The following is a 13,844-nucleotide window of genomic DNA, read 5'->3' on the forward strand; positions in this document are numbered from 1 at the left end:
ATATGGAAGGTGAAGTGGTAGAGAAAGCATAATGGTGAGAAAACTAGTTAGGAAGTAATAGAGACCATCCCTGCAACAGCTGCTTGGGCCTAGATGGAAGTGTGCATGACAATGTGGATGAATGATGGAGCAGATAAAACAGAGGGACACATTTAGGAAGCATTAAAAAGAGCTCTCACCAGGCATGGTGGTGCATGCCTATAATCTCTGTGGCTCAGGAGACTGAGACAGGAGGATCACAAGTTTGAGGCCAGCTTCAGCAATTTAGGGAGGACTTGTCTCTAAATAAAATATTAAAAAGGGCTAGGGATGTGACTCAGTAGTTAAGAGCCCCTGAGTTCAATCCCTGGCACCAAATAGATAAACAAAGTCTCATGCACGTGATTTGGTGGCTGAATGGTAGCAAAAGAGAAAGATGGCAGAGTCCAAGTGACTCCCATGCGTCTAGGGTGGATGGTGGCACATTAACCAAGAAAGGGAATCTGAAGAAAGAAAGCTTCCAAAAGAATGATGAAGAGTTGCAATCTTTAGTGTTGAGTTTGAAGGATCCACAGGCCCTTCTGGTGCAAGTGTCCAGTAGCGCCTCCCAGGTCCTTTACAGACCTGGCATTTGACCTCGAATTCCCATTACTTCTTCATCTCCTGATCTTCTGGATAGTCCCAGCTTACAAAAATGGCCAGCTAGACTGTGCCTCAGTACATTTGTCTGTCCTGCATCTGTAAGCTGAGGCTTGAGTCTGGTTTGCATTCCTGAAAACAGGAACTGGCCACCTGGATTTCTCAGTCCCTTTGGCCCCAAAGGAAACCATTCACTATATGCCTCCACAGTTTTGGAAACCCTTTCCCCACCTCAAATAACATCTTGAAATTGCCCTTTCCACTGACCCTAACCCCCTCTGTTCAGCCTGACTTTTGGCAAAGACATAGGGGATAATATGGAGTCAAAGTGCAGAGGACCTGAGAACCTTCTAGTTCAACCTTCTCATTTTTCAGACAATAAAACCAAAGGCCCAGGGAGGGAAGGCAACTAACTCAAGGTCTCAGAATGAGTTTAATGGAAGGCATGGGTCTACATCTTAGGTCTCTCAACTCAAAATGTTTTTGCCTTGGCTGAATTCACCGTAGGTCATGGTTGAAAGATTTCCTGTCTCAAATAATAATCAATTCCAGATACATCCTAATTAAGTAAATCTTTATACTATTCCAAATTGTTGGGTAAAACATCTGTCAAATGTTTGATAAACCAATGTTAAATAACCAGATGTGTTAAGAGTTAGTTATAAGAATGATTTGGTCTTTTTCAGAAGACAGGAAGCAGATCAAATTATTCTTAATTTTGATGATTTTCATGTGTTTAGTACTTTAGCCTACTGCCCTCTTGAGCCTTCGAGGTGACACCCAATAGCATCTTAAATGAATGCATTTAAATAAATAAATTTGTTGCTATTTTCTACCTTTTAAATAGGTCTTCCAAGGCCTTGGAGTTCGGGGGAGGGGTCTGGACAAATCTGGTGCAGAGGCTAAGCCTGCAGCCAGACAGGAGCCAGTTGGGTTTGGGAGCAGGGGCTCTTATTACAAGCAAAGTATTACCCCCTCAGGTCACCTCAGTCACTTCAGCAGGAGCCTGGAGAGAAGCCTTGAATGACTTTGGCCAACAAAAGGATCTTTGTACTCTAGGAGCAAGGGCCTCAGGGAGGATCTGGCCCCAGTGTGGTGGGAAGGAAGGTCAGCAGCCCCCTCACCTCTCCAGGCGGCTGGGAAGGGGAGCTGAAGTGTTTAGCAGAACTGGTGTGCAAGCCAAGGAGTCATGAATTTCAGAGCAGCAAGATACCTTAGAGATCCTTTAGAGCAAAGTACTCATTTCATAGTTGGGGACATTCAGGCCCAAGGAGGGCAAGGGACAGGTTCAAGGTCACACAGGTGGCAAAAGGCAGAGCCAAAACTGGAACATAGAGCTCCTGGTCACATGTTCTTGCTTCAGTACCTAAGAGGCAGTTTTGAATTGTGGGTTTTGTTTAAAGGAAGGGGGTTTCCTTAGGCTTCAGAAATCTCCATGTTAGAGGCACTTTGGGGTAGGAGGACTTGAAAGAAGCATGAGGAAATGCAGAAAGCCCAGATGCCTGAGTGGGGAATGTGCCCCTGAGGCCTGATCCTCCTCTTGACCTGCTGGTTCCTATTACCTCTAGCTCTATATTTTCCAGTGTTTGGTAGATATTAGTGTGGGATGATTTGGGATGGTACATTAACATTTTGAATTGTGATGAATATCTATTTAATTTACTATGAATTAAAAAAAAAAAACTAACCAGTACCTCAAAACCTAATTACACAGCTATTACTGCCTAAACCTAGCATGCAGAAGGTCCTGGGTTTCATCCCCAGAACCACCAAAAAAGAAAAAAAATTCTGAACCTGGTTTACAAATAAGTGAAGTCTGGGAAACATTGGATTTTTTTTTTCTTTTCTTTTCTTTTTTTTTTTTTTTTTTTTTTTTTTTTTTTTTTTTTTTTGGTACCGGGGCTTGAACCCAGGGGTGCTAAACCACTGAGCCAGATCCCCAGCCTTTTTTATATTTTATTTAGAGACAGGGTCTCACTAAGTTGCTTGGGGCCTTGCTAAGTTGTTGAGGCTTTGAACTCGCAATCCTCCTTCCTTAGCCTCCAGGGCTGAACGCTGTGAATTTTTAGATAGACCACAACAGCAGAGCTCTCAAAGGTCATCCAGGTCATCCTCTGGGCCTGGGCAGCACCCCATATATTGAGTCCAGTTGGACACTCATCACGCTCTCCTATAAGACAATGCCAAGAGGTCCCATGAGACCCCCCTGCCAAGGTTTCCTCGGTCCATGGGACCACTAGGACAAAAGTCGTACCATATCAGAGAAATCTTCCATTGACTCATCCTGATAGGAAAAATGATATATGCAAATTATATGCAATTGTCAACTGGAGTCAGTGTCTCCACTTTCTTGGTATCTAAATAAAGACCCTAGCTGGTTCTCTTCTCTGCCACTTCTGTTCTGCTGTTGTGGCTCTTGGAAGCATGGCATATAAGAACACAACAGATTCAGGGTTCAGATGTCAGTATGTAGGTTCAGAGAAGAGGAAGTCTCTTAGGATCATGGTGCCATGTGTGGCACTGTCAACACAGGGTCCCCAACAAATGCTGATTCTACTGCCCCACTTTCCTGCCCCCGCAATCCCTGCTCTGCTCCCCTTTGTGCAGGCTGTCCTCACCCAACTCTCACTAGACTCAGGCAATCACAGATCCCTCTGCAGTCCCATCCAGCACAGCACACTTTCTTCCAAACCTCTGAACTCACTGAGGGCCCAAGAAGCTACTAATTGGTCACCTCTAAGAGGATTGCTAGATAGTTGAGGGTCAGGGATGGGAAAACATTTTTATTTTTGTATCCCTTTAATTTTAAAGTGTATGAAGGCATCACCACTCCATCAATCAATCAATAATAAAACAAATCAAGAGCTCTGCTCATTCCCTCTATGAAATCTCAAAGTCAATCACATTTGTTCAGCCTTTTGATGTTTTTAAGGCACTGTGTCTTATGACTCATAAGAATCCCATGCAATAAGATGTGGACATCCCATTTTATAGATGTGGACACTGGTCCAGAGAGAGGAAGCAACTCTCCTGGACTTACACAGTGAATTTGTAATGATATTTGGGCCAAAATCCAGGTGCCGTGTTTCTCAATGCCTTGCTGCTGTGATTGCCACATCCACATAAAATCATCACTTCTTGCAGACTGTCCTCGAATAGGCCTGAGATAATGTGTTCATATGCCCTTAAATAGACATTTTCAAACTTGAACCTAAAGAAGGAGTAGGAAGACCAGTCTCATCGCAGCTTTTTAGGTGGCAATCTCTTCTGCCTGGTTCCACCTCCTAAAAGACACTCCTCTCTGCTCTAGGAGCCACAGACCCCTCAGCCATTGGGTGACCACCCTCCTGGGGTTCCACACTGGCGCCTCAGCCTGGCACAGACATTCTAATGAGGTAGCTTGGCAGCTGCAAATGCATTCGTCTGGGGGGGGGGGTCACTATTTCAGGGCCTGAGGGGTTTCTTTTTAGCCTTTGCAGCTGGTGTCTCTGAAATGGAGAAGTTTGTCCTTCCCCCAGTATGGGCGGCGCATACATCTTGTACCCCCAGAGGTCTCTGATGCAAAGCAGGAACTGTGCTCAGCAAGAAGCCCTGGAATGGTGATGGGTGGGGTGGGGGTACTGAAGGAGCAGATGTATGCTCTATGCTGATCAAAGCAGTGTTCTGCTTCAAAATAGGTTCCTTCTACTGTCATGGCAATGCAAATAAACACCTCACCCCCGAGTTCTTCTTTTCTTTCTTTCTCTTTCATTTCTTTTTTTTTTTTCTTCACTCCTGAGGTTTGACCCAGGGCCTCACTTATACTATTCTATCACTGAACTACACCTTTGGCCCTTTTTTATTTTTTAATTTTTATTTTGAGACGGGGTCGCACTAAAATCACCCAGGTTGGCCTTGAACTTGTGATCTTCCTGCAGTCGCCTCACAGTAGCTGAATTTACAGGTGTGCGCCACCATGCCTAGCTTTGTTTGTTTTGTTTCCAGGGATTGAAGCCAGAGTTGTATTACCAATTTTATTCTCCAGTACTTTTTTATTTTTTAATTTTGAGACAGGGTCTGGTTAAGTTGCTTAAGGCCTCCATAAGCTGCTGAGGTTGGCCTTGAATTTGTGAGCCTCCTGACTCTGCCTCCTGAGTAGCTCTCATTAACAAGCATGCACCACTGCACTGATTTGTCAGTTCTGTTTTAGAAGCCACCACCCAATAATTCAAGGTCCTAAGGTAGAAAAGTCCTTGGGAATTTACCAGATCCCTGGTCTACCTCCTGGAAGGACTGTGCCCAAAACAGCTCCAACTACTTTGCATGGTCCTCAGGAATAAGGACCTTTTCCAGTACCTTCCCAAGATACCCTTGGCAGGACATTTGTGCCTCTATGTTTCAGTGCCCCTTACCTTAACTGCCACCTGGAAGCTATGATCATGCAAGTAGTGACTTCATCTTCATGAAAAATTGGAGCCAGTGAGTGGTTAGGTCAGGAGAGAGACAGGAGGTTGACCCCATGACCTCAGTGAAACATGGCCCGTGCCACCAGTCCAGCCATGGCAGCAAATGCTTCCCTGGTCAGGATCCTTCTTTTACTTCCCAAACCTGTCACCCTTCTCTAGACAACTGTGTCCTCCTTGAAAGAAGGAAGTGGCTCAGGGAGTGTTTACTTGTCCACATCCGAGTAGGACATCAGAGGACAGAAGGCAGATAGGCAGTCAGGCCCATAGAAACTTGTTAAAGAGGAAAAAGAGGTTTTTTGTTTGTTTGTTTGTTTTGTTTTGTTTTGTGTCTCAGTAAGCTGAGAAAAACATGGTATTACAACTTTTTTATCAGTGCACATTAATTGTATACAATGGTGAATTTCATTATGGCATATTCATAAATGCATGGAGTATAATTTGATCAGCTTCACCAACTTCCCCCTACTCCCTACTTCCCTTTACTCTCCTCTCTTCCCTCCCACTTATTCTCCTCCTTGACTCCAATGGCTTCCCTTCTACTTTCATGGCATCCCCCTTTTTCTTTCTTTCTTTCTTTCTTTCTTTCTTTCTTTCTTTCTTTCTTTCTTTCTTTCTTTCTTTCTTTCTTTCTTTTTTGATATGGGGGATTGAACTCAGGGGCACTCAACCACTGAGCCCCATCCCCAGCCCTTTTTGTGTGTTTTATTTAGACACAGGGTCTCACCGAGTTGCTTAGGGCCTCACTAAGTAGCTGAGGCTGGCTTTGAACTTATGATCCTCCTGCCTCAGCCTTCCCAGCTGCTGGGATTACAGGTATACACCACCACACCTAGCAGGAAGGAGGAAATTTTTTACCTGAAGGCTACATTTATTCTCTTAGCCTAACTAATCTCTTGAAAACCTTCCAGATAAAGCAAGTTTTGGGAATATCAGAGACTCTTCCCTTCCCCTTTCACTTACCTGCTTCTCTTTCCCAATATATCTCCCACCAGTAATACACTTCCCAGTGGAAAGAAGGCATTTGAGAGCAAGGGAAGCACGTGGGTGCCTGTCACTTGCTGATAGCTCTAGAGGGAAATCCTCTCCTGGCTCCCAGACAAAAGCAAAACCTCCATCTGAGAAATGGAAGTTCTGCCTGGAACCAAAAGGCAGGGCCCCAAAAGAGACCAAGAAATGCCCAGTGGAGGGAGACAGAGAGGATGTCTTGAGCTTAGCATCTCAGGCTCTGGCTCCTGTCCCTAGGGGACCTGATCAGCTGGTCTCTAAGAACCACTGAGAAGCTTAGTCTCATTGTATGCTGCTTGTGAACCGCGCCTCATGCACTTACCAGCATTCTTCCTCGCTTGCATCAACGGGAAGCACTGCAAAGGAAACAGAAAAGAAGTCACAGCATTGCCAAGATGTAATGTCAAAACTGAAGGGAGCTTTAAAATCAGCAAGTTCAATCAACCCATTTTATGGAAGGATAGATTGAGGAACACCGAAAAAGGAAAACAAAGTAAGGAGCAATGTGAATTCTAGAATCCCAGATTCCTGACTGCCGACTCCTTACTACTTCCTCCTATCCTAATGGCCGATTCCTTCTCATGGAATGGAGACTGCTCCTGCCAAATTAGGGGACTAGATAGAGTCTGCAAAATTCACAATACCATTCTAAATCCTGACAGTAAAGATAATTCAAGAATCAGTCTACATCTGCTTGGCATATACTATCCTTGGTATAGCATTGACCATGCTAGAAGCAAGGTATACTGATGGAAATGGCAGTATTTAAACTTGGAAATAGTTCAAGGTCACCTTCCCCTATTTAATGATTATATGACACTGGACATAATCCATAACCTTTATTTACTCATTTATTTATTCAGAACTGGGGATTGAACCCAGGGTTGCTCTACTACTGAGCTACATTCCCAGCCCTTTTATTTTTTATTTTGAGACAGGGTCTCACTAAATTACCCAGGTTGGCGTTAAACTTGCCATCATCGTGCCTCAGCCTCTAGAGTCTCTGGGATTACAGGTGTGTGTCTGGTGCCCATAACCTCTTGAGCCTCAGGTTTTTTTAAAATATAAGATTAGTAGAATAATAACCCTGACCTCACAGGTTTTGAGAGAAACTAATGTATATGAAAACACTTTTAAAAATGATAAATCACTTTTAAATTCATTCAACAAATACTTATAGGGCATCAAAAGATATTTATAGGGCACCCTAGCATTATGCCTAATGCTAAGTACATATAGCAATCTAGACAGATAAGGACCTCATGGAGCCAAAACCTTATTGGGAAGGAACAAACAATCAATAAGCAAACAAAGACATAAAGGAATTTCACCACTGAGAACCAACAAGGAGAAACTTTAAAAAACAGGATGAGATAGAGAGTTATTGGATAAGGAGAATAGGAAGGTGGCCACAGGGGGTTTCTCTGAGGAACTGAACTTTGAACTGAGATCTGAATGACAAGGAGGAGTTGGTTATGTGAAAATCTGGATGCAGACTGTTCTAGGCAGTAGTTGAAGAGAAAGAGGCAAGAGTCAAATTCTGCAGAGCTTTGAAGGCCAGGATGTGGATTTTGGCTTTGATTCAAGCATAGTATGGAGCCATTGGTGGGTATAGGTCAGGAGAATGGTAAGATTTTATTTCTACCTTAAAAAGATTACTCTGGCTGCAACATGTGGTTTGGATTATACAGCTAGAGCAGAAGCAGGGAGACCTGTCAGGGGATTTAAATATTTTATTTATTTTATTTTTTTATAGTGCTGGGGATGGAACCCATGTCTTGGCATATGTAAGTAAGCAAGTGCTCTGCATCCCTAGCCCAGGTGTCTTCTGCCATAGTGCAGGTAAACAATGTTGGAGACTTGGGCTAAAATGGCAGTGATAAAGATGTTAAGTTAATGGTTAAGCAGGAATTTTATAAAAGGAAGGAAAGAAGGGCACTTCTTAGAGATAGAAGAATTTTCTAGGCCTATTCTCTTGTCTTTACACAGGCAGCCTCTTTATCAACCTAAAGGATCAACAAAGTAGTTATCAGAGTATATTTACTATCTCTTACCTTTGGAATAAGGACTGCCACACCAGGTATAGACACTTAACCACAATGTTTCCTCATCCTAAGATTTGTCTTGGCTTTAGATCACCCTAAAATGACTAAAGGTCAGGTCCACCCTTGAAAACCACACTTGTTCATAGGAAAGAGAAGGGATCAGAGATGGGCCCCTCGCAGTGTTCCCTGGCAAGGCCTTTGAGAGATGTTAGTGTGAGGGAGAAAGAAAGTTCTAGAATGAGCTAGGTATGAACCAAAAGAGACAGATATGAAAGTCTCAAACAAAGCTACAAGTTGGAACTAAGATACATCAAGTCAGTATAATTCTCAGTGGTAGATCAAGGTGGAGGAAAAAAAAGAGAAAGAGTGAGCTGATGAAAGAGAAAGAGAAAGCTTTCTCCCCTGTGAGCTCCTAAATTGGACAGTTCTGAGAAATTAGGATATGAACTGATGATTGGGACAGACTGCTATCCTGAAGTCCTGCTGCAATCATACCAAATCTACTCCTCTCCCATCCTACCAGCCCTACCCACCATTGGGAATGTCATAGTTAGGGATAGTTCAGAAGATAATTAGGTCTTAAATTAACACAGGGCTTTATGGGTTACAAATAAATGACTTCCTTTGACTGTCACAATCATCCTACATGGTAGGTTTTATTGTCCCCTTGTGGCACATGAGGAAAGCCAGGCCCAGATAAATGACTGATTTAGCCAAAGTCAAACAGCCAGTAAATGTCAGAGTCAAAATTATTCTTGAGGTCTACAGTGTCCCCAATTTTACTGCATCCCATTATTTCCTCTGGGGTCCAGGATAATTGGGTTGGCCAGGACCATTGAGTCCCACTCTGATTTTGGCCTTGATCTTTATGCTCTTTTGGTACCTAAAACTTTACAGGGGAAGAGGGGGCATGAATTTTTGCATCCAAGAATTCTGCCAGAGTAGAGGCTCTTTTTGTTTCCTGGTGTAGAACATAGCCCTCTCAGATTTGGGGGATTCTGAACCCAAGAACTAGAAGTTCAGCAGCTACAAAGACAGTGACAATCTTCCCATTCTGTGAGCCATTCATTCACATTGTATTTATGCATTTCTTCACCCATTCACTAGATGCCTCCTTGGGGTCAGGCTCTGTGCTAGGTACCAAGGGATAGAGAGAAAGCAGACAAATGTCCTAACTTTGTGGAATTCACAGTGAAGTGGGGAAGCCATTGCCAGCACAAATCATTAAAATTCCATGTAAATACAACTGGAAACTAGCACTTATGAAACTGAGCAGAAGGAGTAATTCAATGCTGGATGTTGTGCAGTACCATCCACATGAAGGGAATATCAATTTGAAGTCAGTCTGGAAGATGAGTAGTTCGTTTTCATCAAGTAGATAAATGCATATAACAAACATGGTGGGCAGAAGGAAGGGCACAGAAAAGTGCAAGCAGATGTCAAAGCATGTGCTTTGAGGAAGTATATATAGTCTGGGTGGAGAACAGAGCGCCAGACAGATACTGGAGCAGCAGGTAGAGGCCACACCATGAAGGACCTTGTAGGGCATCCTAAGAAGCTTTATCCAGAATCCAATGGGGAGCCAATGAAGGGGCCTAAACAAGAAAGTAACATATATAGATTTGTTTTGAAGAATGTTGCTCTAGCCAGGCTCAGTTGCACATGCCTGTAATCCCAGTGGCTTGGGAGGCTGAGGCAGGAGGATCGCAGCCTCAGCAACTTAGCGAGGCCCTAAGCAACTCCGTAAGGCCCTAAGCAACTCAGTGAGACCCTGTCTCTAAATACTCAATGGTTGAGCGCCCCTGGGTTCAACCTCCAGTACCCCCCCCCGCAAAAAAAAAAAAAAAACCAAAGAATGCTCTAGCTGTGGAATGAAAGATGGATTGGGAATGAGGAGGTTACATAGAGACCAGTGCACTGGTAAGGTTATGGGTTGGACAGTGACCTTTGGGATAGGAAGTTTGAGACCAATATGTCGACTATTTCCATGGGAAAAGAACCAAAGTTAAATAATAGGATGTGGGAGGATAAGAAAGGAGTCCAGGATGACTCCAACGTTTCTGGCCTGTCAACTGAGTGAATGAGGGGCTATTAACTGCAATCGGGAACAGGGGAAAAGTGGCTCACGGATATGGGAGCAAAGTCTTCCTGTTCTAATGAATCTTGCCTTGGATATGGTGGACTGAAGGGTCTGTGGAACATCTGCTCAGAGCTATCCAATAGACATTGTGGTAGACCTACAGATGCTAAGATGCATAAAGGCAGATATGGTCATTGCCCCAGAAGAGCTTGCAGTCTGGTGGGAGATAGAGTGATCAGAAAAAAAAAAAAAAACAAAAACAAAAAAAAAGATGAAACAGTTTTGAGAGAAAAAGAGAAACAGGATGAAGGAGTCAAAAAGGGAAAGTCAGAGTCAAGGAAGGGATAAAAGCAAAAGGTAGGTTACTGTGTGAGAAGTCAGGAGGTCTGAGAGGAGTAGTTCACATACAAGCTGCAAAGTTATCAAACGACTTGGCCCAACCCTGGGAGTCCTCAGCCATAGTGGCTGACTGGGACCAAGCTCACTCTCTTAGCATCTTTTCTGCTCAGTCTGCAGGCTCTCCAACCTGTCCTTGCCCTGCTGTCTGAGGGAAGGCCTGAAGAAATGGTTTGTCCTTTCCTTGCCTGATTTCTCTGCTTTCCTCTCCAACTTTACCACCCACCCCCACTCCACTGCCCCTGGTCAACCATGTGCCATAGACCCAGGCCTAGGGCCACAGTCATGAGAGCACGTTCTTCACATTCCAGCCTCCCCCAGTCCTCTGAGCTGGGCTACACAGAGCCCTATTCACAGCCTGGCCCTCCCTTCCTCCCTTCAGAGTGGGCCTCACCACCCCCAGGCGCAGCCCATGTTTTGCCAACACAGACTATGGCCACTATGAGAAGGCAGGTTCCCCTGACCCCTCTGGAGCTGACTCCTCTGTCTCTTGGGGTCTCTCAGCTGGGAGGTGGGTCCAAGGGGTTTGACCCTTTGTACCTGCATGAGTATATATGTGTATTTTATGCACTCATTAACCTTCCTCTGGGTTAGGCCTGGAATAGGGACTGGGTTGGGCCAGACTGTCACTGGACACAGGGATGGTAGGGCCACAGTCTGGATTCCTAGAGGAGTTTATAGTCGAGTGTGGAGATAGCTGGGTACACGGGGGATGGCATGTGAGCCTGGGATGGGTGGAACCAGCCACAGGTCTTAAATTGGAATGTCACAATGCCACTTTTTAAACCAGGGAACATGTGCTCATGTTCAGGATGTAACTTCTACTGGTGGTGGGGTATTCTTCCATTGGAGGATGCCAATCTCTTCTCTGAAAAGGGGAGAGGAGACCTGGTCTTCAGAAGGACTGACTGACATGGGCATTCTGGGCCTTTGACCCTATGCCTTTGATCATTTCTTTGCTGGGCCTCAGATTTCTTGCCTAAAAAAGGCATCCTACCTGGAGCCACAGGAACTCTGACCATTTTATTTATTTATTTATTTATTTATTTATTTATTTATTTATTTATTTATTTATTTATTTTTGTGGTGCTGGGGAACAAACCCAGGGCTTCATGCATGCTAGACAACTACTCTACCACTGAGACACATCCCCGGACCCCTGACCATTTTATAAGTCACTGATACACACAGAAATTCCTAATGTCTTGAATTCTTTTCTCCTCTATTCCTTCCTGCCAGTCCTGATATGGCTTCCGATCTGTCTTCCCCACCCTGACCCCTCACCTGGCCCATGGGGCTGCTTCAGGCCTGGCTCCTTACTTCAGTCCCCTTTCTCTCTACTCTCCTCCAGCCTCACACCCTACTATCTTGGCTGTGTCCGCAGCAGGCTGAGAGCTGGGCCAAGGAAGAGAGTGAATGAGCAGCTGCAACCCCCCAGGGGTTCTCTGGATAATCTCAGGAATGTCATATCCTAAAGACTTGACTTTCCCACCAGCCAACAGGGACCCTCTTTCCTGCCCAGAGCTTGGGAGTCTTTCCGGAGGAGGGGCCTTAGAGCACTGAGTATATGTAGGAAGGGGCTGGAGGAGACAGACCCAGCAGTTCCAGTGTGGGATGGAGCCTCTTTTCTACACTCTAATCTAGTCTGACCAGTGGTGGGAGCAGAGGTGGGAGGAGGAGGAATAGGGGAATTGCCTAAAAAACTCACTTCCTAAAACTCAGGGTAGTAACATCAGTGTTTTCTACTGTCCTTTCATTTCCATGGATGCTCTCAATTCTAGGCTCTCCTCAGCCAGGGTGGTGAGGGAATTGGCAGATCTAATTTTTCCTCATTTTATAAATGAATACTTTGCGAGGTGTGGTGATGCACACCTGTAATCCCAGTGCTTCTGGAGGCTGAGGCAGGAGGATCAAGGGTTCAAAGCCAGCCTCAGCAAAAGCAAGGCCCTAAGCAACTCAGGGAGACCCTGTCTCTAAATAAAATACAAAAAAATGACTGGGGATGTGGCTCAGTGTTAGAGTGCCCCTGAGTTCAATCCCCAGTACCAAAATAAAATAAAATAGTAATCTGAGGGCCCTAGCAATGGACATAGGGTCACATACAGTAATTAATTCATCATCTTCACATTGAACTCCTATTTACTGACTCCCTACTGTGGCAGGGTTTTTCACAGATGTCATTGCAATCAGTTATGAAATGGGAAGTATGCTGCCCGTGTTGTAAATAAGGAAACTGAGGCTCAGAGAAAACATGAAGAGGCAGAACATGGGGTAGTAGAAGGTTGCCTAGTTTCCAGCTACTATCTTTATGTTATCATACCACATTCTTTTCTCCAGCTCCCAGAGGGTGACCCAACCCAGGTTAGGAAGTTCAGCCCATGCTCATTTCCAGAGCCTCAACCCCCATTCACCAAATGCAGGACTTCCTTTCCTCTGCCCCTTGGCAGTCCCAGCCTTGGAACTGCCAAGTGACCTGGACTCTAAGGTCCCTGGCAGCAGTGGCAGCAGCAGCTCCAGGGTTGGCCAGAAGGGTGGGGCAAGGAGCTCTACTGCCCCCACCCTACCGTGAAGTCTCTGACCCCAAATCCCAGCACAGGCGGTCTGAGCCACTGTTCCTTGTTATTGTTACCAGTGACTTGGAAATGCAGGCCAGGCCTTGGCTCCCAGAGCTTCCCAGGCCTCCAGCTGCTCTCAGGCCCTAGGGGGTTCTGGGAGGCCTATTATTCATTGCAGGCTTTTTTTTTTTTTTTTTTTTTTTTTGCCCTGGGCCTGGGCTTGTCTTTTTCCTCCCCAGAGTCTCTTTCCTCCCCAGAGACCTGGAGTGGAAATCACTGACATTTTGGGAGCAGTCTTTGTTGTTTGTTTTTTTTTTTCCAATTTGGCCTGGAAGTTTGGGGAAATATATGCAAATATAATGAGAGTATCAGAGCTGGAATGGCTCTCAGAGATAACCAATCCAACATCCCCATTTTATGGGTGGAGAAACTGAGTCCCGGTTTATATAGCTATAATGGACTCTGGAACTAGATTACATGGGTTAAAAAAAATTCCAAGGTAACAGCTGTGTGATTTTGGATACGTTTCTAAACTTTTCTGTGTTTCAGTAAAATGAAGATGATAATAACTGTGCTTGCTTTGTAGGGTTATCCTGATGGAGAAATGAGCTAACACATGTGAAAGGTTGAAATGATATGTGCTACAGAGTATGTGCTCTAGCAATAGTGATTCATGTTAGTTCCAACTTTCTTTAGTGTT

At 44.7% G+C, this 13,844-nt stretch overlaps 1 protein-coding gene across 1 annotated transcript in view; it reads right to left on the bottom strand.

Annotated features, from left to right (window-relative positions):
* Positions 1–13,844, bottom strand: part of STARD8 (StAR related lipid transfer domain containing 8) — a 76,090-nt gene that overhangs the window by 55,242 nt on the left and 7,004 nt on the right. The window contains exon 2 of the mRNA XM_081276778.1: positions 6,391–6,424. Within this exon, the coding sequence (XP_081132904.1) occupies positions 6,391–6,424 (34 nt within the window). The remainder of the gene's footprint in view (positions 1–6,390; positions 6,425–13,844) is intronic.

The sequence above is a fragment of the Spermophilus citellus genome (assembly GCF_964194105.1).
Source record: "Spermophilus citellus genome assembly, chromosome: X".
Taxonomy (NCBI): domain Eukaryota; kingdom Metazoa; phylum Chordata; class Mammalia; order Rodentia; family Sciuridae; genus Spermophilus; species Spermophilus citellus.